The sequence below is a fragment of the Primulina huaijiensis genome, chromosome 3 (genome assembly GCF_012295235.1).
Source record: "Primulina huaijiensis isolate GDHJ02 chromosome 3, ASM1229523v2, whole genome shotgun sequence".
Taxonomy (NCBI): domain Eukaryota; kingdom Viridiplantae; phylum Streptophyta; class Magnoliopsida; order Lamiales; family Gesneriaceae; genus Primulina; species Primulina huaijiensis.
Window position 1 is genome coordinate 21,342,899 of NC_133308.1, and position 26,147 is coordinate 21,369,045.

At 39.9% G+C, this 26,147-nt stretch overlaps 4 protein-coding genes across 5 annotated transcripts; 2 read left to right on the forward strand and 2 right to left on the reverse strand.

The window, feature by feature from the left end:
* Positions 1-6,990: 6,990 nt before the first annotated feature.
* On the reverse strand, positions 6,991-8,228 carry LOC140972559 (uncharacterized). Its single transcript, XM_073434967.1, has 2 exons — positions 7,714-8,228; positions 6,991-7,626 (listed from the first exon to the last, which is right to left on the reverse strand). The coding sequence occupies exons 1-2, from the start codon at positions 8,188-8,190 to the stop codon at positions 6,991-6,993; spliced, it is 1,113 nt and encodes a 370-aa protein (XP_073291068.1). The 5' UTR covers positions 8,191-8,228.
* A 4,651-nt stretch (positions 8,229-12,879) lies between these two features.
* LOC140973687 (nucleoid-associated protein At4g30620, chloroplastic-like) lies at positions 12,880-16,660 on the reverse strand. Of its 2 annotated transcripts, none has more exons than XM_073436665.1 (7): positions 16,464-16,660; positions 15,038-15,189; positions 14,185-14,285; positions 14,032-14,071; positions 13,889-13,960; positions 13,665-13,721; positions 12,880-13,159 (listed from the first exon to the last, which is right to left on the reverse strand). In XM_073436665.1, exons 1-7 carry the CDS (start codon positions 16,531-16,533, stop codon positions 13,085-13,087), a joined length of 567 nt encoding a protein of 188 aa, XP_073292766.1. In that variant the 5' UTR covers positions 16,534-16,660; the 3' UTR covers positions 12,880-13,084. The 2 variants fall into 2 exon arrangements, with proteins under 2 accessions (XP_073292766.1, XP_073292767.1); XM_073436666.1 differs by having other exon boundaries at positions 15,038-15,135; positions 16,464-16,642.
* A 3,043-nt stretch (positions 16,661-19,703) lies between these two features.
* LOC140972560 (bZIP transcription factor 29-like) lies at positions 19,704-21,023 on the forward strand. Its single transcript, XM_073434968.1, has 2 exons — positions 19,704-20,746; positions 20,852-21,023. Exons 1-2 carry the CDS (start codon positions 19,704-19,706, stop codon positions 21,021-21,023), a joined length of 1,215 nt encoding a protein of 404 aa, XP_073291069.1.
* Positions 21,024-22,152: 1,129 nt separating this feature from the next.
* On the forward strand, positions 22,153-25,868 carry LOC140973688 (tRNA-dihydrouridine(47) synthase [NAD(P)(+)]-like). Its single transcript, XM_073436667.1, has 10 exons — positions 22,153-22,479; positions 22,703-22,819; positions 22,931-23,176; positions 23,336-23,582; positions 23,664-23,920; positions 24,114-24,386; positions 24,656-24,937; positions 25,044-25,164; positions 25,270-25,439; positions 25,531-25,868. The coding sequence occupies exons 1-10, from the start codon at positions 22,219-22,221 to the stop codon at positions 25,627-25,629; spliced, it is 2,073 nt and encodes a 690-aa protein (XP_073292768.1). The 5' UTR covers positions 22,153-22,218; the 3' UTR covers positions 25,630-25,868.
* Positions 25,869-26,147: the final 279 nt, after the last annotated feature.

The following is a 26,147-nucleotide window of genomic DNA, read 5'->3' on the forward strand; positions in this document are numbered from 1 at the left end:
TTGATTTCAGCCTCAGGGTAATCTTAAAGCCCACGTCTAAACTAGTGACATACGTTGGGATCGGACCCGAAATTTCCCGTGTGTATCACTTGGCGCCGTCTGTGGGAAAACTTGAGTTGAGACGTAGAGATGGTAGGCATGAAAGGAAGTAGAAGAGCTACCTCAGCATCATCGCGTCCTCAGAGGGGACCCGAACAGTCTCATCTTGAGACGAGACAGGAACAACCTCGTCAAGAGACAAGAACCGAGCAGCCCCTTCACGAGACAAGGGTCGAGCAAACCCGTCCCAATGAGAACGTAGGGAACTTGACCCTGGAGCAGTTGGGTCAATTTATCACCCGGACAGTGGATGAGGCCATGAAAAAGAATCAAGAGTCTGTGTTTGTAGAGGAACAGGCCGCCCGTCAGGAGCGTGATGAAAATGTTGAAGTCCACCAGAGCAGGGTGGAGGAGACGCAACCCCTCCCAACTGGGGAGATTAGTGAGATGGGGGAGATGTGGAAGGAGATACGGAGGTTGAAGGAGCAGGTAGGAAGCAGGGCGCCGGTACCCAAGAGAGGAAGCCCTTTTTCACTAGCCATCTTGGAAGAAGGGCTTCCTCCGAATTTTCGACAATCTAACATTGGTGAATATGACGGACATACTGACCCCGAGGAACACTTGGGGAGATTTGAAAATGCGGCTTTGTTGCACCAATATTCAGATGGAGTCAGGTGCAGGGTGTTTCTGGGCACGTTGGTGAGGTCAGCCCAGCAATGGTTTAATACCCTGCAGCCCAACTCCATACAGTCTTTTGAGGATTTTTCTACAGCTTTCTTGCACCGATTTGCCAGAAAAAAGAGGCACCGGAGAAATTATTTGAGCCTGTTCGTGATGAAACAGCAAGAGACTGAAACTTTGCGAGAATTTTTCCAGCGTTTCAACAGTGCAGCGCTGGAGATACTGACGGCTACCCCTGACATCATGATAAGTGCCTTTACACAAGGATTGAGGGGATGGGAGTTTTTCAAGTCGCTGGTCAAGAAGCCTCCGTCGAGCTATGATGACTTGTTAGCTCGGGCGGAAAAATATATAAACTTGGAAGATGCCCAACGGTACAGAAGGATGGACAACCGACCCGGAGGGAGTAGGGTGGAGGGAGCCGAGAAAGGCTGTAAGAAGAGAGGTGCAGATGTGAGGGAGGAGGACATAACCAGAAGTAGAAGACAATTCTCATCACATGTTCCTCTGAATAGGAGTCGGGATAAGGTAATGGAGGTGAGGGAGTCAGGGGAGAGGGGGGAGAAGTCGCAGAGGGTTGAGGGCAGTGCTCGACCTCCGTCGCGGGGTAGACAAGAAGGATCCTCGTCCGGGAGTGAGCTGAGATCTCGCCCATCTTCTAGGCGGGGTCGAGGCCCTTCGTGGATACATCAGAGGATCAAGGAGCCGAGGAGAGAATGACGAGGTCAGGATGTCCCTCGGGAGCCCGCTGAACCGAGGAGGGGAACGAATGAGGATAACCAGCCTACGAGAGGAATGATTCATATGATCTCGGGGGGTGCTACTGATGGGGATTCCAGGAAAGCGCGGAAGGCGCATGGGAGGAGGTTGAAGAATTTTGAAATATCTAGGAGTGCGGACTTACCTCAGGATCCTGTCATCAGTTTTGGACCGGATGACCTCTGAGGAATTGTGGCTCCTCATAACGATGCCTTGGTGGTGACGGCCACCGTTGCCAATTACGATGTGGCACGAATATTTATTGATAATGGAAGCTCTGTTAATATCCTGTTCAAGAGAACTCTGGATCAGATGAAGGTGGAGAGATTTGAGTTCGAGCCGATCTCTACTCCTCTATATGGATTTGTAGGACATGCCATCCCGCCACTCGGTCAGATTGTCCTTCCTCTATCTTTGGGACATGAGCCTCGGCGGGTAACAAAGATGACAACGTTTACTGTGGTGGACACCCCATCCGCTTACAATGGAATTCTGGGGCGACCAGCCCTAAAGGATTTCAGAGCTGTAGCATCCACGTATCATCAGAAGTTGAAGTTTCCTGTAGGGAAGGAGGTTGGAGTCTTATGCCGGGACCAGAGGGTCGCGCGTCGGTGTTATGAGGGGATAGTGAAAGAAGAGGGGAAGAGGGCGCGTGTGGAGGTCAATATGATCAGAAGGGGGCGAACCGGGTTGCCCGTAGTAGTGAGGAAGGTTCATGAGGTGATGAATGAGAAGCCGGAGATCGTGGCATTGGGGCTCGATAAGAAGACACTAAGGATAGCCCCTGAACTTGACCCAGAGATCAGGGATGAACTCATTACTTGTTTGCAGGCTAATCTCAGCGGGTTCGCTTGGTCAGCCCAAGAGCTCACAGGGACGAGCCCAGATGTAGCAGAACACCGATTAAACATTTTACCAAATTTTCGTCCCGTGAATCAGAAGAAAAGACACTTCGGGCCCGAGAAAGATATAGTTATAAAGAAGAAGGTGGGAGAGTTTCTCAATGCTGGGCACATTCGAGAGGTACAATTTCCTACTTGGCTCTCGAATGTCGTTCTTGTTCCGAAGAGTTCAGGGAAGGGGAGGATGTGTGTGGACTTCAGAGATCTCAACAAGGCATGTACTAAAGATTGTTATCCTTTGCCTCGGATAGATCAGTTGGTGGACTCCACAGCTGGACATCAGTATTTGTGCATGCTGGACGCTTATCAAGGGTACCATCAAATTCTCTTGGCTGTGGAGGATCAAGATAGAGTGAGTTTCATCACCTCTGAAGGAACTTTCTGTTACGTGGTCATGCCCTTCGGACTCAAAAATGCCGGAGCCACGTATCAGTGATTGATGGATAGAGTCTTTTCTGAGCAGGTGGGAAGGAATGTCGAAGTGTATGTGGACGACATCATGGTAAAATCAAAAGACTCAGCTCAGCTCATACCGGATTTGGTGGCTGAAGCTGAATCCTCAAAAGTGTATCTTCGAGGTGAGGAGTAGAAAGTTTTTGGGTTATATGGTGACAGAGAGGGGGATTGAGGCTAACCCCGAGAAGGTTCGAGCTATCCAAGACATGGTTTCTCCTCGAGGATCGAATGATGTGCAGAAGTTGACGGGGAGGATCGCAGCGCTGGCGAGGTTTATCTCGTTGTCTGCTCACAGAAGCTTACCATTCTTCCGGACTTTGCAGAAGGCGAAAAAATTTGAATGGGGTCCGGATTGCGAGAAAGCTTTCACAGAAGTGAAGGAATATCTTGTCGAGCTTCCTGTCCTGGCCAAACCGGCAGCTGGTGAGCCTTTGTGGGTATATTTATCTGCCACTGAAGGGGCTGTAAGTTCGGTCCTTGGCAAGCTAGATGGATCCGTTCAACAGCCGGTTTACTATGTTTCGCATGCACTCAAAGGGGCAGAGATCAGATACTCAGGGTTGGAAAAATTGGCTTTGGCTTTGGTGATGACAGCAAGACGTTTGAGGCCATACTTCCTATCTCATCTAATTGTGGTACTCACCAACAGTCAATTGGGGAAGATCTTAACTCATTCAGATATGTCTGGCCGTTTGGTCAAGTGGACTACTGAGCTGGGAGAGTATGACATCCAGTATGAGCCGAGAACAGCTATTAAAGCACAAGCCTTAGCCGATTTTCTGGCTGAGACCGTGCATCAAGAAAATGAGGACCCTTGGAAAGTATATGTGGATGGTTCATCTTCGAAGGAGTGAAGTGGGGTGGGAGTGGTACTGATTTCACCAGCTGGGGAGGAGGTGAAGTTAGCGGTAAGGTTGGACTTTCGAACATCCAACAATGAGGCAGAGTATGAGGCTGTGTTGGCAGGACTTCGAGCAGCCAAAAACGTGGGAGCTACCCGGGTACTTATATTTTCTGACTCACAGCTGGTAGCACAACAGATGAAGGGAATGTATGATGTGAAAGATGAAAAACTTATTGAGTATGCTCAAGAGGTGGACAGAGTCAGAGAGAAATTCGCAGAGATTACATTTGAACAGATTCCTAGGAAAGAAAATGAAAAGGCGGACACTCTAGCCAAAATGGCTGGAACACTGGGAAGTTGGAAGACTAGAGATGTGGTATTCCAAGTTGAACTCACACCTCACACGAGTTCACCCGCAGTTGAACAAGAGGAGGAGGATTGGAGGACTGACATAATGATTACCTGAAAGAGAGAAAGCTTCCTGATAACCCTCGCGAAGCTCGTAAGTTGAAGACAAAATGTTCGCGTTATGTGATGATCGGAGAAGTGTTGTATAGAACGTCTTTCGCAGGGCCGCTTCTTCGATGCTTGAGTTATCAAGAGGCTGATTATGTACTCCGAGAAGTTCATGATGGGTGCTGTGGAAATCACCTGGGGGCTTATGCGTTGGCAAGGAAGGTGTTGCTAGCCGGTTATTGTTGGCCCTCAGTGCTGCATGATGCTCAAGAGATAGTGATGTCTTGTGATACTTGTCAACGTCATGCTCGGTTGCATCACCGGCCGACCGCGATGATGAAGGCTATCACGGCCGCTTGTCCTTTTGACCAGTGGGGAATGGATATTGTGGGGCCTTTTCCTATAGCTTCTGCTCAGAAAAAGTTCTTATTGGTGGCAGTTGACTATTTCTCGAAATGGGTGGAAGCGGAGCCGTTGGCAAGAATCACTGAGAATGATGTTCTGAAATTCTTATGGAAGAATATAGTGTGCAGATATGGGGTGCCTAAAAGATTGATATCTGATAATGGGATACAGTTCCAAGGGGCTAAGATTCAAGCTTGGTATAAAGAGATGAAGATCCAACAAGTCTTTACATCTGTAGCTTAACCGCAGAGTAATGGGCAGGTGGAGGTGACTAATCGGACGCTGGTGCAGGGTCTGAAAGTTCGACTTGGCAATGCTAAGGGAAATTGGATGGATGAGCTACCAAGTGTCTTATGGGCATACCAAACCACCCCAAGAGAAGGAACCAAAGAAACTCCTTTCAGTTTGGTCTATGGTAATGAGGTAGTGCTCCCAACTGAGATTGGGTTGGAATCAGCAAGAATAATGTTTGATGACGAAGACAATGGTGCGAGACGCGCCACTGACCTTGATCCTCTGGAAGAAGAGAGAGAGGCTGCCAGCATTCACATGGAAACTTATAAGAACCGCATTGCACAGTCTTATAACCGGAGGGTCGTTCAAAGAAACTTCCAGGTAGGTGACTTGGTCCTGAGGAAGGTGCCAGAAGAGCAGAGAGGAAAGTTGGACCCAAAGTGGGAGGGTCCCTTCAAAGTGATCGAGAGGCTGAGCTCTAAAGCCTATTACTTGGAGAATGCACAAGGCAAGGCTTTGAAGAGGCCTTGGAATGCTTATCATCTTAGGAAGTATTATTCTTGATTCTATCGTTGATGTATTTTATTTTCTTAATTTTCATATGTAATCCATTGGAATTCAATAAAATCAAGTTCTTCTTTTCAATTCATGAATGTTGTTGCATTGTGAGGGTTAAAAAAAAATTTATTTTCCTACTAAGGCATCGCCTAGTAGAGGAGTAGCTTGGATGAGAAAAATTAAATTTTCCTACTAAGGCATCGCCTAGTAGAAGAGTAGCATGGATGAGGAAAATTAAATTTTCCTATTAAGGCATCGCCTAGTAGAGGAGCAGAGTTAGGGCAGGGAAAAAATTAAATTTTTCTACTAAGGCATCGCCTAGTAGAGTGAAGGAGAAAAATTAAATTTTCCTACTAAGACATCGCCTAGTAGAGGAGCAGAGTTAGGGAAGGGAAAAAATTAAATTTTTCTACTAAGGCATCGCCTAGTAGAGTGAAGGAGAAAAATTAAATTTTCCTACTAAGGCATCGCCTAGTAGAGGAATAGCGTGGAGGAGAAAAATTACATTTTCTTACTAAGGCATCGCCTAATAGAGGAGTTAGAGGGTGAGGGTGTTGAATTTTTATTTTCCTGCTAAGGCATCGCCTAGCAGAGGAGTTAGAGGGTGGGGGTGTTGAATTTTTATTTTCCTGCTAAGGTATCACCTAGCAGAGGAGTTAGAGGGTGAGGGTGTTGAATTTTTATTTTCCTGTTAAGGCATCGCCTAGCAGAGAAGTTAGAGGGTAGGGGTGTTGAATTTCATATTTCCTGCTAAAGTATTACCTAGCAGAGGAGTTAGAGGGTGAGGGTGTTGAATTTTTATTTTCATGCTAAGGTATCACCTAGCAGAGGAGTTAGAGGGAGAGGGTGTTGAATTTTTATTTTCCTGTTAAGGAATCGCCTAGCAGAGAAGTTAGAGGGTAGGGGTGATGAATTTCATATTTCCTGCTAAAGTATTACCTAGCAGAGGAGTTAGAGGGTGAGGGTGTGGAATTTTTATTTTCCTGCTAAGGTATCACTTAGCAGAGGAGTTAGAGGGTGTAGGTATTGAATTTCTCTTTTTCTGCTAAGGCATCGCCTAGCAGAGGAGTTAGACGGTGGGGGTGTGTAATTTTTATTTTCCTGCTAAAGTATCGCCTAGCAGAGGAGTTAGAGGGTGGGGGGGTTAAATTTCTCTTTTCCTGCTAAGGCATCACCTAGCAGAGGAGTTAGCGGGTGGGGGTGTTAAATTTCTATTTTCATGCTAAAGTATCACCTAGCAGGGGGGGTAGAGGGTGAGGGTGTTGAATTTTAATTTTCCTGCTAGGGTATCACTTAGCAGAGGAGTTAGAAGGTGTGGGGGTTGAATTTCTCTTTTCCTGCTAAAGTATCACCTAGCAGCGGAGTTAGAGGGTGAGGGTGTTGAATTTTTATTTTCCTGTTAAGACCTCGCCCAGCAGAGGAGTTAGAGAGCGAGGACGTTGAATTTTTATTTTCATACTAAGACATCGCTTAGCAGAGAAGTTCGCACTCTGTCGATTTTATTCACCTTAGTGATTTAAAAGCATCGAAGATAAATTCGGAAGAAGCAGCGAATGCAAATGCAAATTACTCAATATTGCATAAAGCGAATTCGTACATGGCAAAAGTGCGCAAAAAGAAATAACCAAATGTAAACATCGCAAATGTTGCATAATACTACGGAAAGTAAAGCAGTGCAGAAAATAATAGAATATGGCCCGAAGGCATACAATGTTTGCGTAAATAAAAAATGACATAAGTAAATGAACTCGGTCTAAGAATCGGGGGGAGACTCGCTATGAAACCCTCTATGTCGATGAAGTCAGTAGGTGCGCCTGGCGGAGGATAGCCCTGGGCCTTGAAGAGGTCGACTGCACCCTCGAAACCCACCTCCAAGTAGTGAAAAACTTTAGGGGCGCAGATCTCATTGAACTCCTTTGACTTGAGGAATTCTTCCTTGAATGAAGAGGCTTCGGAAGCGCGTTGCGCCTTGGCATCCTTGAGGTCCCTACGGATTTGTGATGCTTCAGCTAGAGCATTCTTTAACTCTTCCTTCAGCCTCTGGTTTTCCTTTACGTGATCCTCTGTCAATCGCTGGAACTCCTGTTTCTCTTTCAGAAATTCCTGTTTCTCCTTCAGAAGCTTGTCGCCTCGAGCTTGGGACTCCGAAAGCTCCTTAGCGTGTGTTACTTTCATCTCGTCAATAGTAGCCTGGAGCTGTTCGCGGAGAGCCTTTCCCTCGCGTAAGTCTTGGCAGGCGATGGACCTGATATCATTGGCGCGCTCCACCAGCGCCCCGGCGTACATCATGCCCTGAATAAGATAGATAAGAGTGAAAAGACGACAAGAAGATCAAACATATATTGGACATCAATCTAAGGACTAGAAGGAGAAATATACCTCAGTGATACTGCTACATGTCCGGCGAGTGAGTTCAGACCACCCCAGTGAACTCATGAACGCTGAATCTGTGTCGGAAGGAAGCTGATACATTATCTTCTGAGCCAGAGGAGTAGGACCCCGCCCCACGATGGCCGAATCCGAGGTGTACAGAGGATGTACCCTCGACTCAGGGAGAGGCCCCTCATCTGACTCGGACCCTTCTGGAGAGGAGACCGATACAACGGAGATCTCAGAAATCTTGCGCTTACTATGCTGTGGGACTGACGGGCTAGGATCAGTGGATGTTTTCCTCTTACCAGGTGGAGGAGGGGACTTGGCTCGATGAGGTGGATAGGAGGCTCGCTTTGGGGCGGAGGAGGAGGAGCCTGCCTTCTTCTTTACAGCAGTAGGGGAGCTAACAGGTCGCTTCGCAGTAGTAGAGCAAGAGCCTGTCTTCTTCTTCTCAGCAGCACAACAATCTCCCTTTGTGCCCATTGTGACCGCTGGAACAACCGACTTCTAGGGAGCGGATGATGAACTCCCAGCCTTATTTTTCGCAATCTCGCGAAGCAATGCAACATTCATGGCTCTAACACCTGCAAATAAAAACAGTGAACTGAATGAGAATATTGTCAAATAACGCAATAAGCAAAAGAGAGACAGAAATGGTGAAGAGATGAGAATATCTACCGCCGTCCTCCTTTAGCTTAATTTTCGCGGGACTTAACCCAGCATGACACAGGAGATCTTCAGATAGAAGTTAGAGAATGCTAAAGCATCGGTCTCCTAATGCACTCATTATCTCCAGATACTCCTTATCCTTCTTGTAATCCTTGGAAAGTTCAGGCTTGGTGGAAGTAGGGTACCAATCGGTATAACAAGTCAATTCTGTGGGTGGCTGGATATAGAAGAAGTATTTTTTCCAGTCCTTAACATGACTAGGAGCCCCCTCGAAAAGCTTATGGCTAGACCGAGAAGTCACATAAAAAAGCCCTTCTTTGGATCTGGACAGAACTAAGAAGTAGGAGAAAGTGGTGCAATTCAAAGAGAGGTCTAGGGCCCGGAATAACACAGCGAAACAGCTTATCAAACGGAAAGCATTGGGCGTGAGTAAACCTAAATGCACCTGATAGTACTTACTCAGTTCTTGAAAGAAATCGCACCAGGGGAGGCAGAGACCCGCATCAAAATGATGCTGAAAGAAGGTATAATAGCCCTTAGGGGCTAGATAAGGCCGGTCCTCTGGACTAGGAATAATGATCTGATGGGAAGAAGGAATGTGCCGCAGAGTCTTAAGTTTTGACTCGCTACCAGGAGGGATATGGGATGACAAATGACCGTATCATAAGTTATCTGCTTCAGATATGTTCATTTTTTGGGCCACGTGACGAACTTCCTTACCAGGACGATTGTGGGTGGTGACTTCCTCCTCATGGGAATCGAGGGTAAATTCAGGATCAGCTAGGGAAGTCCTACTCTTGCTAGACTCACTAGATTCACTAAACCCGCTAGACCTATCGGAGCCACTCGAGGAACTGGACTCGGAATCGGAAGAAGACATAAGTGTTAAGGGCAGTCAAACAGGAAAAAGAGGGAACTGACCCGGATGAGATGTGAAAAGATACTCAAAAAACCGCAAGGGTGAGCCGTTGATGAGCACAAGTGTGGTGCACGCTCGTGCGGGGCGAGGGAGCGCCGGGCGAGCGTGCGCTGTCGAAGCGCTGTGGTGTGGACGAGGTGATGCGCGCGCTGGGCGAGCGTGCGCCGGGCGAGCAGACGTGGTGCGTCGGGCGAGCAGACGTGGTGCGCCGGGCGAGCGTACGGCTGGGCAAACATGCGCGGAGGTGAGGCGCGCTTGTGGCTGGGGCGAGCGTGCGCTCGGCGAGCAGGCGTGGGGCGCCCGACGAGCGTATGGCTGGACAAGCGCGCGCGGAGGTGAGGCGCACTTGTGGCTGGGGCGAGCGCGCTTGGCGAGTTTGCAGCGGGGGCGCCGGGCGAGCGTGACGATTGTGTGCACGAGGCGGTGGGCATCGGTGAGGTGCTGTCAGGGCGTGTTGAGGGCTAGGGCGCACTGGGCGTAGCACTGGGGACGAGCGCGCACTGGGGCGGGGCGCTTGCAGCAGCGGCGAGGTGCACTTGGCGAGCTCGTGGCAAAGGCGTTGGGCGAGCGTCGGGCGAGCGTGGCAGGGGCACTGGGCGAGCGTGGCTTGAGCGTTGGGTGAGAGTGGCTCGGACGTTGGGCGAGCGCGGCAGGGGCGAGGGCTCGGCGGCGCTGGGCGAAAGTGGTAGGGGCGCTGGGCGAGAGCTGGGCGAGCGTGGCTCGGGCGTCGGGCGAACTCGCGAGCGCAGGTGTAGAAAGAGAGGGTAGGCTGAGATGGTGGAGCGTATGTGAAGTACAGAGGAAATTATGTTGGGGAGAAGTGAAATTGAAGTAGGGGAGAATCTCTATTTATAGGGGAGCTCAGACCAAATCTTACCATTCAGGAGGAGATTGCGATTTGATTTGATATCTTTCCCTCTCGAATAAGATTGCGATTTGAGAGGGGCGACTAGTGATACCCCATGGATGAGCCCATCAAGATCCGATCCATATCTAGGGTCCACAGGTGAAGGGCCCATGACAAGCCCAGGTATTCTCCTATAAATACAAGGTTTGAGCGTACGGTTATTTCATTCACTATATTGTTTTCAGCAGCACCCTTAGCTGCTCCCCCCATATATCCTCAGTATCTGACTTGAGCGTCGGAGGAGCTACGCCAGGACACCCTCCTGGCCCCCTTCTCACGATCTTATTCTTGATTTCAGGCTCAGGGTAATCTTAAAGCCCACGTCTGAACTAGTGACGCTCGTTGGGATCGGACCCGAAATTTTCCGTGTGTATCAACAATTAAGACTTCAACTAGCCATATTGCGATCTAGTATAAGGTTCCATTTGGATGAGTGCTTTAAAAATATTTTTAATGTTTTATTAGTGAAAAAACTTAAAATATATGTTTGGATAAGATTTTTGTGAAACGTTTTTGAAAAATATCATTAAAAAGTGTTATCCAAGTATAATATTTAAAGAATAATTGAGATGTATTTTTTGATATTTTTAGAATAAATAAATGTGGGTTGAACGATAATTAATTTTTTTTATAGAATAATTATCAAAACACATTCTTAATTATTTTTAACTATAAAATCGTTGTCAGCTCTTAAAATGTTTTTATAGAATATTTGTTTAAATACATATTTATTATCAAAACAATTTATAAAAAAATTGTAAAAAAACACTTTTATAAAAATACTTTATAAGTAATTATCTTAATCTAAAGCTTCAAAATGATTTTTTTATCTTGTGTCGGCATTATTTCTACCTTGATCCTTTCGGCACGAGGGTTCTCAGATGGTCTAGTTGGTTTCCTTGTAATGTCCAAACCTATCAGCGAAGTGATTCTTCAGAATGTCGGTTAAGAAGCTTCCTTCAAAAAACTTCAATGGACACGAAGAATTTCTATGTTATATTGCATTTCATTATGATGTCAACGTTGATGATTTCATCTCACATTTTTTTAGTAATGGGATGATATTGAAATATTAATTTTTTTTATCTATTCAATGATTGTTTTTTAAAAACATAATAAAATTGCATATCTAATTAAATACAAACTAATAAATTAATGATTGAATATTTTATGAAGAATTAGTTTTTGCATCTTCATTTAATAATAATGTTGAACGTCATTGAACCTTGGACCGTTAACACATTTCTCCATGATTCGATTTTCATGTTTCGTATATATCCCTTATTTCATTTTTTTTCTTCATATTTTCGTGAACTTTTGCATAATGATATTTTACTAGAGCAATTCTCGCATACTCCCTTTGTGTATCTTCTTCATGCATTGTTTTGAGCATATCCATCATGTTTGTATCTTTCGATCTTTCTCCTCGCATGGTCTTTTTGAAAGTCTTCATTCTCATCGGTATAATGTTTTTGCTTACTTTTTGCATGTCATCTCCTTCCTAGACGGTCTATGTACGTATCGGAGAATGTGAAGAAAGGATATGGAGAGGATTTACCATCAATATTCGTCAGTTTCTTCGTAGAATTCGTCAAATCTACTTTGAATTTATCGAATGACCATATATTATATTTTGGTTGATCCCTCGACACTACCATGCAATCTTATAATCTTGCTCAAACGTTGTTTGAGAGCTTGATAATAATAAAAAAAATAATTAGGAATTTGCTAAATTTCAATAAAAAAAAATTCGAATGAATATTTTTTTTATCAATAACGATATGATTTGATTGAGTGTTTATAGTTCAATCAATCTATTTTGGAACACACACACTCGTATCGCAACATTATTGAAATTTTGTTACATGTTGTCCCATGAACTTACTTTCCATCTATTTGGAAACTCACGGTTATATTAATTAAAAAAAAAACTCCAGAAACTAGCATTGCTTTGATCATTTTCAAGTGACAAATTGGTTGAAACGTTGCACCATGTCTTGCGAGACGTTCATCTTCGAAATTGTTCAATGTTTACTTTTGACGCCTTCACCTCCATTGTCAACAATAATGTGGTTTCATTTCATTCTTGGTTAGAAGACGTGGTTTCAGAAGTAAGAGTAGACTTGGATGAGACTTTGAGAGAATTGAGTTTGGTTAGAAATAAATACCAATATTTGCTCGTCGGTGAATTGAGAAATATTTGCAGAAGAGTATTTAGATCATCATTTATCTATTGATCTAAATTTCGAATTTGTATTGGAAATTAAATGAAAGAGGAAGAAATCTTTAGTTTTTGGAATTAAAGTGGAATAAATTGTGATTTTTTTTAAAAAAAAAAGTTAAAGTAGAATTTAATTTCAAAATATTTTTTATAATATGTTTAAATTTTTTAAGTCTGGCTAGTCTTCAACTGCCAGAAAATCAGGAAGTTCAAAAATTTTTTTAAAAAAAGTAATAATAAAAACGGTGGGCTTCACCCCAGGTGTCCCAACACATCGGTCCACGGGGCAAGGAAACGACGCAGGCGAGATTGGACATGCTCTAATATAGAGTTTTCCGCGGACACCAGTGTGGGATATTGCTCGCTTTGTTGATGTCCCACACCGACATATTCACATAGAAACCGAAGTAAAAATTATAATCTGAAGTAGTTTCTTATAATAATAATAACAGGCACTCAAAACGTAAGTGTCATGCATCTATTGAAGTCCGGATATTGTACAAGAAAATGAGATAAAAACAGAACAATTTTCTAAAATAAAAAATAATGAAAAATCAAGGACTAGAATTCATTGTTAAATCAGCATAATGGAAATAACTACAAATCTGGTAAACAAAAATATGATAAAATTATCCCTCTGCTGATCAAAACCAAGCATGAATCACTTCAATCCTTCCGTCAAACCTGGTGGCATTCCTAAGCTTTGTGCAAGATTGCTCATTCTTTCTTTCATAGCCTGCATAGTTCATCAGACCAAAGTCACAAATGAACTTTATTACAAACCACCTTTTTTCAAAAAATTAAAACTCAATGAAAGTAGGATCAAGAAAAATAACTAAGCGCGATAATACTACCTCTAGTGTTTAAGATGATACAAGAAAAATAGCTTTACACTATAAGACGCTCCTGTAATGTATAAGTTGATCATAGAAAATGTACATTCAAAATTAACACTTGACACAAACATGTATGTATTGGTCGGGTACTGAACAACAACACACAACAAAAAATAACTACTTGAGAACCAAATAAATAAAATACACCATGGATTTCACCTGTACAATTTCATTTTTATGACCATACTCTGATACTATGACAAAAATCACCTTCCCAAAAGCTCAAGAATATAGGAGGCGAGATAACAATATTTTAATATTTTAAACTAACTACAATACTGTATTTGAATTCAAGATTTTGTAGATAAAGGTGAAAAGAGAAGTGAAACAGGTAATATTTTTCACCTGAACGCTCTTTTGGTGGGCGTCTTTGTAGGCCTCTGTGACCAAAAGGGAGAGTTTCTGGGAAAAAAATCAAATGGCTCTATTAAATTGGAGTTTCAGGTATCTGACAACATAATGAGCTAATATGTGTCATGCTCTGGTCCTGAATCTGTCGCCATTTACAATATAAGTGACGAGCAATGGACTTGCCTATTAAGCCAGTAAGTATTACTAGATAAACTTACTTCAGCTCCCAATTCCATGGCAGCCTCAGTTATCTCGATGCGAACTGGTTGTTGGTTCCCAGAAAGTGTTGCCTGAAAAAGATTTCATCAAACAAACAAAGCAGGCCTACAAATCTTCAACAACTATGGTACGTTAAATCAACCTTTATTAGCTCGCCTTCACAGTAACCATCAAATTCAGCTCTGAAATGTAGGAAAAGAATATTCAAATACGTTAACACATTGAAGCACAAAAATGATAAATCCAAGCAACTAGCAGGAATAAAAATGTGTAGAAATGAACCATAGTTACATACACCGCAAGTTCCTTTTGCACTTTTACCGCCTCAACTTGGACAACCATCTGCGCCTTTTTTACTGTCTCATATAAATTCTGCATGTTTCCTAAGATTCCAGCCTATTTTTACAGAGCATACAGATTCTATTAGAGCTCTATCAGCAGAAAATGGAAAGTTGAATGGTCAACATTAAACATAAACAGAAGAAATATAAACAAAGTATGCCAAATACAAGCACATGACAACTTCATCGCAAGAAGCTCAATATTCGAAAAGATGAAGACGAACAAAAGAAATATTGAAAATTGAAAGAATTACCCATAAATTGGCTAAAGTCAGGTATTATATTCTTGACAGTTCATAGGTATTAAATTGAGTTATCCCCTGAAAGGTAAGATTCTTCATTGATGGTCTCAACTAAATATAATATATTAAGTCATTTTTCAAAGACACCAGGCCCTGCTGGATTTTCATGTTCGGGAAATACTTTTTTATCCCCTGAAACAAAAACAAACACTAAAATTTTCACCTTTATTTTCATTTTCAAAAGCACATTTCTTTCGTTTTAGATTCCCGAACATAATCGTTGCTTTTAACTAAAATTTTAATCAATTTCAAAAAAAAATCTACTAATATATTACATTCTCTTGCAAACTATTATATCCTAAAATTTGTAAATAATTTTATCAAACAATTTCTAATGTCATTTGATATATATATTAAAAATAAATTTTCCTCAGAACAAACAACACACAATTTTTTCGCCCGTAACAATACAACAAAATATTCTCTTAAAAAACTAGCCAAAAAATTCTGAAAACAAAACCAAGCAAGCCCTTAATTACGTAAACACATCATTTTCTACCAGTACCTTGGAAGAGCTATTCTCACTGTTATCATCACTATCCTTCTTTCCACCAAATAATGAATGCACTCTGAGAGATTTCTTAACCATTCCGCTTTGGTTTCCTGGTAATGGCAAATTTGGTAGACCAACATGGCTGGCAATGTTATAGGACTTACCTTGAAATGAAACAAAAGATAATGGACAATACCAATGCGATGTCAGAAAATCAAAGTGCAACAATCAATATAAAAAAATCATGTGAAAATGGTAAGTGTTCAGAGATTGGAGATTTTTAAATCAAAGCAACGCCAAACTTTGCAGCACCCATCAGGCATACAATATCTTGGCCAGCCATAGGAGTTATATCTCATTGCAGAAATATATATTCCACACATTTATTTCACATCACACCTTTCCCTCTCCTCGTCTATCTTTTAAACATGTACACGCTGTGTGGCCCCCTTTTCTGTGCTTCATAAACTACTATAACTCTTCAAATTTAAATCCTATTTGGTTATAATAGTTGACAGTGGTAAAGACGAAATAAGCCCAAAATTTAATCCTTCAACATATTTACAATAAGGTCCTCAAGCTGAAGAACAAGCATTTCAAAGACCATTAGAACCATTACTGAATTTATAATACTACTGGTGCTAAATATCATAAGCTCAAGTGCCACAAAAACTTTAATTTCTTTTCAAATGACAGTTAGTATGGAGATCTTGTTTTCCCAGCCAATTGGGGATAAAATAATAATAATAAGAAGTAGCCTCCGTGTCTAAAAAACAAAACATATTCTAAGTCAAGAACCAAAACACATTCATTCAAAAGAAGCATTAATGATTCCACTGAGCAAGCGTAAGACTTACATCCAAGCTATTTTGTTTATCGTTACTAAACATTAACATGTGATTCAGTTAATGTATGATGGTCCCATATACTCCTAAACGTGATTTGAAGTCACAGATACAGTTATTCTTCTGAGATGCAAATCGTCTAATCCAAAAGCAACCCAAAGGAAAACTTTTCCTAATAACATACAATTGCCTCTTCCAAAATACAGACTTTTCCACCGACATGCCAAAGTTAAAAAGAATAAGCACAGATACCAAAGTTTTTACAATTTACACACTTTCATTTAATTTCCCGTTTTCCACGACGGATCGCAGCACATACGATATAAATTCCAAAACTAGCGGCCCTGTGTAAACACTCTCAAAGTTAAAAAAAAAATTCAATCTTTATTCCTCATTTTGGGTATATTAGACAATCAGTACCCAAGGATTTAGCTAAAGCAAGTTGAAGAAAACCCGCATCGCACAGTAGTTAGTTGGTATAATCTCAAACTGAACGAGCATCCAGATTTTTTCAAAATAGACACAATCATCCGAAATAATCGTTATACAGAAAACATATTGAGCCAACAATACAGAGAGGTGGGATAGCTTACTTGAAGAGAAGGAAGAAGTAAAAGAAGAGGGAAACTGAGCCGCTGAAGCTGCAAATGGAGCCATTGCCATATCTTTATCAAGATTTTACGGAGATGCTACCACTTTCTGTAGCGCAGGGCAAGATTGGATTAGAGAGGTCTGCTTGGTTTGTCGCGTTTCAATAAAACTCGTGCCTTTTAACATACGAATTAGGTTAATACAAAAGGAAAATGAAGAAACACTCACACGTTTGGATAATCGTCTCGATCTATACATAATGTAAAAAAATAATATATCTATTTTTTTTTGAAACCAAAATAATATATCTAATATAAAAATAATATATTTTCATAAATTGAGCATTAGATTTGTATCATAAAATTTAACGTGAACTCGTAAGAATTTTTGTTTATAAAAATTCAAGAGTGAGTCGATGTTTGAATTTGGCTAAAAAAACTATCAAATATATTCGATTTCATTTATGACAGTAAGCGAATCGAATCGACCCGAACAACAAAAAAAAATCCAATATTCGAGTTCAAGCTCGAATACGAATACATATATTCAAAGCTCAAACTTTTTGACTCGGTTTCGAGCTTTTCAGAATTATGACTCAGATCAAAGTTCCATTTTAGTTCGAAAAATAGGTCCCAAATTAAATCATATCATTAACATTAGACAAATATAATTGAGCAGCTAAAATGGCATATTTAACCAAGTATTCTAAATTTTTTTTCCCTCACAAATTCGTAAATAAAGAAGTTTTGTCTATCATATTAAATATTTTTCGAGTCGGTTCGATTATTTTATAATATAATCTCAAATACAAATTAAATATTTTTCTAACGGATTTGATCCATTTGAGTAGCGCAAACTAATCAAAGGTAGCTAGAAAAACATTTGATTATCGAGTTCGAGCAACGTGCATGTTTTTGATTGTTCATGACCTGCTCATCATGGTTTTTTGTTTAAATATTATGAACACTTTTTTTGAGTGAAGTATATTATATTAACACAGACACATATATATTATATTAAAATTTAAATATAACACTCCATCTTATCTCTAACTTTGCTCATCATTCTCCGATCCTTTGGCTCCTCTCATTGCTGAATCGCTGATTATAGAAGATAGAATTAGATGTAAAAGCTTAATGGTTAATATCGAAACAAAAATAGTAAAATACTATCTCATCAAAATTTAAATTCAATATTTTTTCCATTTTTATCTTAAAAAATGGCTACATTACTCTCAATGCAAATAAATATTATAAAATATCATAAATTTAAAAATCACTAAAACGATCGTATTTGTTTTAATTAATTATTAGAAATTCTTATAAAACAATCATCTCAAAAAAATCATTTCTAATATTTGTTACAAAAAAATCTCAACAAAAAATCATTTACGTGATAAATGCAAATAGGCGTTATTTTGACACATGTAAATGTATCGTCTCGTCTGCTAAGTGATACTGTTATAGATTATAATTTTTTGATCACTTCTGTCGTTATATGAAGTTTATGTCGGTTAATGAATTCGATCAAACAGATAATTATCTTTATCAAATATTCAGCTCTTTGTTCATGGAATTACACAGATACAAATAAAATCATGTTTCAATGCATGCTCTTCGATTGAATAACCTAGTTTGATAATACTTTTGGTATTTTGCATTCACCTTCGATTTATTTTTTCGTATTTGACACTTACCTCTCTTATCAAGTATAAAAATTATAACATGTCAAAAGAAGTGAGTTCCCAATACACAAAATGCAGGAGAGATGAATGCAAATTATCCATAATTGATTTTTTGATCTGTCTCGGCAATATGGTAAGTCAACTATTGGTATATAAAGAAATAAAGTTCTTAATTTTGATCAAATATCTATATTTTTTTGTACAAAATTATTGTATAATATTTTTTTTTTTGAAACTTATTGTATAATATTATTAAAGTTAAGAGGTGACTGACTATTTTTTGGTGTCATGGTTAGCTTTTTTTGGGTATACAAAATTATCAATTGTTATAATTATATATAATGTTTAGTATCGAAACAAAACTATCTCATATTTAACTTCAAGATTTTTTTCCCCATTTTTATCTAAATTTAAATTATTATTCTCAATCCAAATAAATATTATAAATTAAATATCAAAACTTTAAAATTCATTAAAATGATCAAATTTTTATTATTTCAATTAATTAAAAGAAAAATATTATATAAACTCATCTAAAATTGTAATATAATCTCTAAAATTTGTTTACATAAAAATCAATTAACACTAAATTTTAATATACATGTACATGAAAAGTGTACATAGATTCTATTATTTAATTCATATGCAGACAAAATCATCAATGTTTATAATTATATATAATGTTTAATATCGAATCAAAACTATCTCATATTTAACTTCAAGATTTTCCCATTTTATCTAAATTTAAATGATTATACTCAATGCAAATAAATATTATAAAATATCATAAATTTAAAATTCACTAAAATGATCACATTTTTAATTTCAATTAACTATTAGAAAATCTTTTGAAAAATAATCTCAAAAAATTTAATTTTAATATAATCTCTAAAATTTGTTTACTTAAAAATCTCTAATCACGAAATATTTTAATATACATACATTACAATTGTTCAAGGCGCTATTATATATTAACACAATATGCAGATATCACTTGCCAAATGATACCGGTATAAATTATTATTATTTTTTCGCGTTTACGGTTACATGAAATTTACGAATAAGATTAATTTTCACAAGCAAGCTCGGTTGGCGAATTCGATCTAACATATGATTATCTTTATCGATTATTCAGCTTATTGACGTAACGTCGAATTTATGAATACAATTATGTTTCAATGCATGCTCTCGAATGGAGTTAACTTTGGCTTAATAATAGTTTTCTGAGCAGTCTCGGCTATATGGTAAGTGTAATATTTGTGGATAAAGAAATAAATTTAGTAGTACACCTAACGATGAATTGACAATGAACTGTAATTTTCATTTCAGTAGCAAAATTAATTATGTTGCTACCTAAAATTCGCACAATTTTTGTATTGTTGTAATCATTCTAAACATTATTTTATGTACTTGAGTGCCTACTATATTATGCACGCACAGTTTCTTCGTCATCCATGCAGAATCTTTCTATAAAAGAGGAACTTCTAGGCTAGGATTTTCATGCAAATTTGAGAAAATATAAGCTTGAATCATCCAAGAATAATATCGGAGTGGAGACATGAGCGGTGAAGATGGAGAAAGTTGTAAAAGGGCACCCGGTTTGCCGCCCCGTCTCCGGCCACAACTTCCCCCCATCTCATCACCTTACTCACGGATCCTGGCTAACCACCCAGGAAGCCAGCAAATGGGGTCGCAGAATTTGAGGACTAGTAATCTTGAAATGTCATCGCTTGCTCGGACTCTATCACAGTCATTGCCTTTTGGTCATGATTCCTTGTACCACGCGGGGGCGGCGAACGAGCAGCGGGGTGAGAGCTCGTACTCGTTGTTGCAGCCCTCACCTTTCGCCCCAGGTGGTAGTTGTTTTGGAATCGGGGCAGGTATTCAGGCTCACAGAAGGTCCACTAGTGAAGTCGTCCCTTCTCAATCTTCTGGATTGATTCCATGGAAAAGCCCTGGAGCTTTGGACATGGTGCAGGCGGTTAATAGCGATCCAAACTGTGCAAGAAGAGGTGTTAACAACAACACAGAGATGATGGGAGGGGGAAGATCCGAAATGGTAAACGTTGATGAGGACGTGTTCTCTACTTTTATGGATTTGGATTATATAGATGCATCGAACCCTTCTGGCGCGGCAGGGAAATCATGTGGAAATGAGGTTCAAGGAGCTTTAGACTGTCAAGATAAGGTGATTGGAGTCGACGGATGTGAGACCGAGGAGAATAGTAGTGCCGACGAAAGTTGGAGGAGTACTTGTAAGAGACCTGCAGGTGTGTCGTCCATGCCTGAGATGGGTGAAGGGCTCAGAAGGGTTTCCGAGGGAGATGTTTCTCAGATGAATCTACACCAACGAAGCGTCTCTGATGATAGTTTTATGCAAAATACAAATCTTGATGATGGTTTTCTTGAAATTCCTTCGTATCCAGGAACGCTGCCGCCAGGCCAATTACTCTCATCAATTACGAGTTCATCCGAATTGAATTCGAATGCTGTTGGCACGACGTTAGGTGGTGTTGCGTTTACTGGTTCTGATATGAACAAGATTATGGAGAACCATAAACTCTCCGAGATAGCATTAAGAGATCCCAGGCGGGCTAAAAGGTGATGCATCCTTCTAATCCATCATATACCCTTGAATTAACTAGTGATCACTAGTTTTAATTTTGTTATACTCCTAATCATACTTGCACATTTCTTGGTGTGTAGAATCTTATCCAACCGTAGATCTGCTGCACGTTCAAAAGAGCGAAAGTTGAGATACGTGGCGGAGTTAGAACACAGGAACATGACTTTACAGAACGAAAATACGATGCTGGCTTCCCAGCTTGCTCAGCTTGAGGTGAAAGCTAGTTATGATCATAATAAAGTTTCTTTGTAAAATGGTTTTACATCAGATTTTTCCCATTTTCATCCCATATATATAATACTTGTTTCGCATTTGAGTTCAGCGCAACTTTTCTGCATTGACCAACCAGAACAACGAACTGAAGCTTAGGTTGCAGGCATTGGAACAGCAGGTTCATCTGCAAGAAGGTCTCACTTTAATTTCAATTCTTGTTCATATATACTGTTTTCCCTCTTTCTGGTTATAATTAAAGTCAGCCATATTATTTTATTTCTCGAGATTAATCATTTTGGTGAAGAGATTATTAATCTTTTGTTGACTTACTATGGGTTGGTGTCATGGGACAGCACTGAAGGCAGCGTTGACTGATGAATTGCAACGCTTGAAGCTAGAAAATGAAGCATCTTCATCTAAGATTCATCACTTTGAGATACTTCAACTGCTCAAAAAACAAGAAACTGATGAAATGCAACCACCGAAGAAGCAGACGGAGTCACAGCAAGCGAACCTCGACGAAGAAGCTACTACATCCGCAGAGCATGAATCCAAGCAGTGATGTAGCTAGCTACTATGGCGTGCATGGCCGGAAATTCAATCAGAATCAGTTCTTTTGGACATAAGTCGTGTTGCAGTTTAATGTTTTGTTCTCGTCTTTAAGTTTGATGTCGCAGTTGTTCTCGTTAATGTCGTGTTTATTTAATATTTGAGTTTGAATTTAATATATCTTCAAATTATAATTCTTTAGGTCTTCAAAATTATTATTTTGCTGTCTTTTTTTTTCAGGGAAAAAAAGAATTATTATTTTATGAACTTAATTTTTAATTAATATTTATATTTAATTAAACACGCGTCAAATTAATTATTATTATTATTATTATTATTTATTCATGTACAAATGGCTTGCTCCTCCATTTAAATTCTGGAGTTATTCTTTAATTTGCGATAAAATTTTACATTATTTTGTCAATAAATGTTAAGAATTATATTTCTCGAGTAAAAATTCCAAATATACTATATAGCGACCTCTTTTTTTGTATTTAATATTAATATTTATATACCTGCGAAGCCCAGAAATGTGTCACTTTTTGGCCCATATTTTCTGGCCCTATTCGTGGCCCAAGTTTAATGTCCATTAACACGACGACGTTTCAGCGTCTCTTCTTCTTGCTTGCTTGCTTCACTCACCTCCATTGCTATCATCCATAGAATACCACCCCAAAACCCTACAATGGAAGCTGGAGCCAATTCGTTGAACGATGTCGTATCGACCCCGTATGCGGCCGTATCTGTGCTGAGCACGGAGGAAATGGTGGCTAAAGCCATAGCTCCAGTAAAAAGAGAGTTTCTCTGTCCACCTTCTGTCAGACCTTCCGATACAAATAATATTAACGATTCAGATGGAAAGAAAACTGATGTAAATGACACAACTTCAACTCCAGTTCTCAAGGAGAAAAAATCCAAGCGCCAGCTCAAACGCGAGCGCCGTGAGGTGACATAAAGTAGCTTTTTTATATACCTTTCAGTTCCGTGTTTATTGAAATGTATAATACCATTAACCGATTTTTTATTTCGAAGTTTTGATAGTGATTGGGTTCAGTATTGAGCTTGTACATTAGAGAAAATGTGGACGTTCTTCTATATATTCGGAGTTCATCATGTGTTTAGCTTGTAATCGTATGCAGTGGACTAAAAGTTTTCTATGATCAACTTAGGAGAAAAAATCGGCATTGCATCTGTGTCCGGAGGTAGCAAAAAGTGGGAAGGTTAGTTCGTGTCGGTATAATGAGAGTTGCCGCTTCAGCCATGATTTGGAAGCATTTAAAGCTCAGGTACACGCCGAACCAGAAAGGAGATATTTGTTGCAAAGATTTTGATTGCGTGCTTTGTTTTCTAATTCATGGATTGTGCTATTTTGATGGGTTCATTTTTACTAAATGCAGAAACCAGACGATTTGAAAGGAATGTGCCCTTTTCTGGTTAATGAAGGGCCATGTCCTTATGGTCTTGCTTGTAGATTTGCAGGCACACATAGAGATGATGATGCCTGTGTGGGTAATGGAACACTTAACTCACACAAGAAAGGGAACGAGATGAATTCATTGGACAAGGATTTTCAGAAGCTTCTGTGGAAAAACAAAGTGAAGTTCCCCAAGGCAGATGCTTCACTCAAGATGCTTGGGCTTCTGGTAAGAGCTAGACTGCGTACGTTATATTGTATAATTATTCATTGTTAGTCTCTTTCATGGCAATAATGTTTTGCATTGTCATTATATTTTGATGTCTAGTGTTCGACCATTTGTATTATTTCTAAGCTAATCCATAAGTTACGTCGATGTTTAATTTAGGGGAAGGGAAAACAAAAGAAAATAGATGATGATGAGAATGTTGGCGAAAATTTTGCAAACGGCACTGGAAAAGTTGATGAAAATGGTTGTTGTAAAGCGTCTGCTGTTCCGGATAATGAAGTGGATTGCTTTGTTGAAGTCTTTGAAGAAGATAAGAAACATGAAACATATTTGGATGCTGAGCTCAGAGCCCCGAAGAAGACAAAATGTCCGGTGGATGAAACTTGTTCAGTACAACATAATAATGGTTTGTTACAATGCTTTCCATGGGTTCCACCAGTACTTTCTGTATGTGGGGTGCTTTGATTTATTTGGTCTACTGTAACAGGCCGAATTCGAGAAGAGGGGGACAGAGACAAAAGATGTGAACATAATGAACCACAAACCATTGCGGAACATGCTATAGGAGACACTGATAAAAGCCTAAAGTTGCATCCACGTGAAAAGAAACTCATTGATTTTAGACAAAAACTCTATCTTGCTCCCCTGACAACTGTAGGAAATCTACCGTATCGCAGACTTTGCAAGGTTCTGGGAGCTGATATTACGTGCGGTGAGATGGCTATGTGTACTAATCTTTTGCAGGTTGGGAAATAAAGTTTTTTTCCTACTTAGCTTATATTTCATGCGATAAGAATATCATATTAACATACTGAAAGGTAGATATCAAGCACTAGATCATTATGCAGTTATTGTCGTGGGCATATGTTTGTGTAAACTTTCTAGTTTGTTTAGTAATCTAGAGGGAAGTACTTATTGTTTTCTGGTTTGACCCTAGGGTCAAGCTTCAGAATGGGCATTGCTGAGACGCCATTCAACTGAGGATTTCTTTGGCGTACAGATATGTGGGGCCTATCCAGATACAGTTGCCAAAACTGTTGAACTTATTGAGAAGCATTGCACTGTAGATTTCATCGATATTAATATGGGATGTCCAATTGACATTGTTGTTAACAAGGGTGCTGGATCTTGCCTCCTCACCAAACCAACGCGGATGAAAAGTGTTGTAGAAGCCTCTTCTAGAGCGGTTGACACACCCGTGACAATAAAGGTATGCTATAGAACTGATGTCTTCTGGTTCGATCTTGGTGGCGTGAGGATAGTGCGTTGAATCAGCTAAACATGTGTCTTGGTTAGGCTCCTTAAAGGAGACAGTCAAATAAGCTGGACGCTTAAAATAGAACTGTTAAAAATTTGGAATGCGGTTGTAATGAACAATTTACTCAGTTTTATGACATTCTGGTAATCTGTGACCATTTTTGCATGGTAAATTATGGAAGAAATTTCTCTTTTCAGTATGCGTTTTGTATGCACCTTCAGGTAAGGACAGGTTATTTTGAGGGCAAAAACCGAATTGACTCTTTGATACATGATATTGGAAATTGGGGAGCCACTGCAATAACAATACATGGTCGCACAAGGCAACAACACTACAGCAAACTTGCAGACTGGCAATACATCTACCAATGTGCACGAGCTGCCTCTCGAGGCCTGCAAGTTCTTGGAAATGGTGACGTGTTATCTTATCTTGACTGGAGCAATCACCATACCGATTGCCCTGAGCTCTCATCATGCATGATTGCTCGAGGGGCGTTGATTAAGGTTGGACAGAGATTTACCATCTATTCTCCTCAACACAGTTATTTTCATCATCTTACTTGAAGCGTTACTTATCTGATATCTAACTACCACCTTTCGGAATTCGTAGCCCTGGATATTTACTGAAATCAAGGAACAGAGGAATTGGGACATTAGTTCTGGGGAAAGGTTGGACATTTTGAAAGATTATGTGCGCTTTGGCCTTGAGCATTGGGGTTCGGATTCTAAAGGTATTGGTAATTGGTTTTCTGCATGTTTGGTAATTTTGAAGTGGAAACATGCATCCATCCTGTAACGTTGCTGAAAATTGACCTATATGTTTGAATTTGATGCAGGGGTTGAGACAACGAGGCACTTCTTACTGGAATGGCTCAGTTACACATGCAGATATGTACCAGTTGGTCTGTTAGATGTTATCCCACAGAAGATCAATTGGCGGCCACCCTCATATTTTGGGCGCGATGATCTTGAGACGTTAATGGCATCTGATTATGCTGCTGATTGGGTACATCACTTGGTCCCCACCATTCAGTTTCTTTTCCGTTTATAATGTTGTATATTCTTAATATAACTTGTCTCTGTCGTTTTAAATGCAGATTAGGATCTCTGAGATGTTGCTTGGCAAGGTGCCTACCGGGTTCACATTTGCACCCAAGCACAAGTCCAATGCATATGACAAGGCAGAAAATGGGTAAATAGCCACAATTTTATAGATACGTGTTACTCGAAGTCATCACGCGCCACATGATAATTCTTGACTGGGACTACAAAGGTTCGGCCACAAATAACGCAGCCGGTACTTGTAGTAAATATTTTATGGGTACCAAATGGGGAGTCCTTGATTTTGTCAGACCATGATTGCCAAAAACAAATCCGTTTTGATTGTAATGTTGTAGATCTTGATTCTAATGATAGATCTGACCACGCCAAACAATTTATTGGGAGTTTTTTTTTGTTTCAAGGCATATTACCGAGTTAATTGTTAAGAAGTGCTCATCATATTCGTTGATCCGCCATTGAAGAATTGACAGAGCTTTGTATGCAGAGAATTGAGCAAAATATTTGTATGTTGAATTGAATGAATGACAATTACAAGGTTCAGCTATTTATATATGCATCTAATTATCAAACTAATTAAGTAACCGTCTAAACAATATCTCCAGCTGTCGACAGTTGTTGATGCCGTATAACACTGGACACATGACTTGACTTT

Excerpts from the sequence above, each read along its gene's own strand:
- LOC140973688 (XM_073436667.1), top strand. The coding sequence starts at position 22,219 with ATGGAAGCTGGAGCCAATTCGTTGAACGATGTCGTATCGACCCCGTAT. Across the intron at positions 23,921-24,113 it reads TGTGTACTAATCTTTTGCAG|GGTCAAGCTTCAGAATGGGC; the intron begins GTTGGGAAATAA and ends GTTTGACCCTAG. Across the intron at positions 24,938-25,043 it reads CTCGAGGGGCGTTGATTAAG|CCCTGGATATTTACTGAAAT; the intron begins GTTGGACAGAGA and ends CGGAATTCGTAG.
- LOC140972560 (XM_073434968.1), top strand. The coding sequence starts at position 19,704 with ATGAGCGGTGAAGATGGAGAAAGTTGTAAAAGGGCACCCGGTTTGCCG. Across the intron at positions 20,747-20,851 it reads GATCCCAGGCGGGCTAAAAG|AATCTTATCCAACCGTAGAT; the intron begins GTGATGCATCCT and ends CTTGGTGTGTAG.
- LOC140972559 (XM_073434967.1), bottom strand. The coding sequence starts at position 8,190 with ATGGGCACAAAGGGAGATTGTTGTGCTGCTGAGAAGAAGAAGACAGGC. Across the intron at positions 7,627-7,713 it reads CATGTAGCAGTATCACTGAG|GGCATGATGTACGCCGGGGC; the intron begins GTATATTTCTCC and ends TATCTTATTCAG.
- LOC140973687 (XM_073436665.1), bottom strand. The coding sequence starts at position 16,533 with ATGGCAATGGCTCCATTTGCAGCTTCAGCGGCTCAGTTTCCCTCTTCT. Across the intron at positions 15,190-16,463 it reads TACTTCTTCCTTCTCTTCAA|GTAAGTCCTATAACATTGCC; the intron begins GTAAGCTATCCC and ends TTTCATTTCAAG. Across the intron at positions 14,072-14,184 it reads GTGCAAAAGGAACTTGCGGT|AGCTGAATTTGATGGTTACT; the intron begins GTATGTAACTAT and ends CCTACATTTCAG.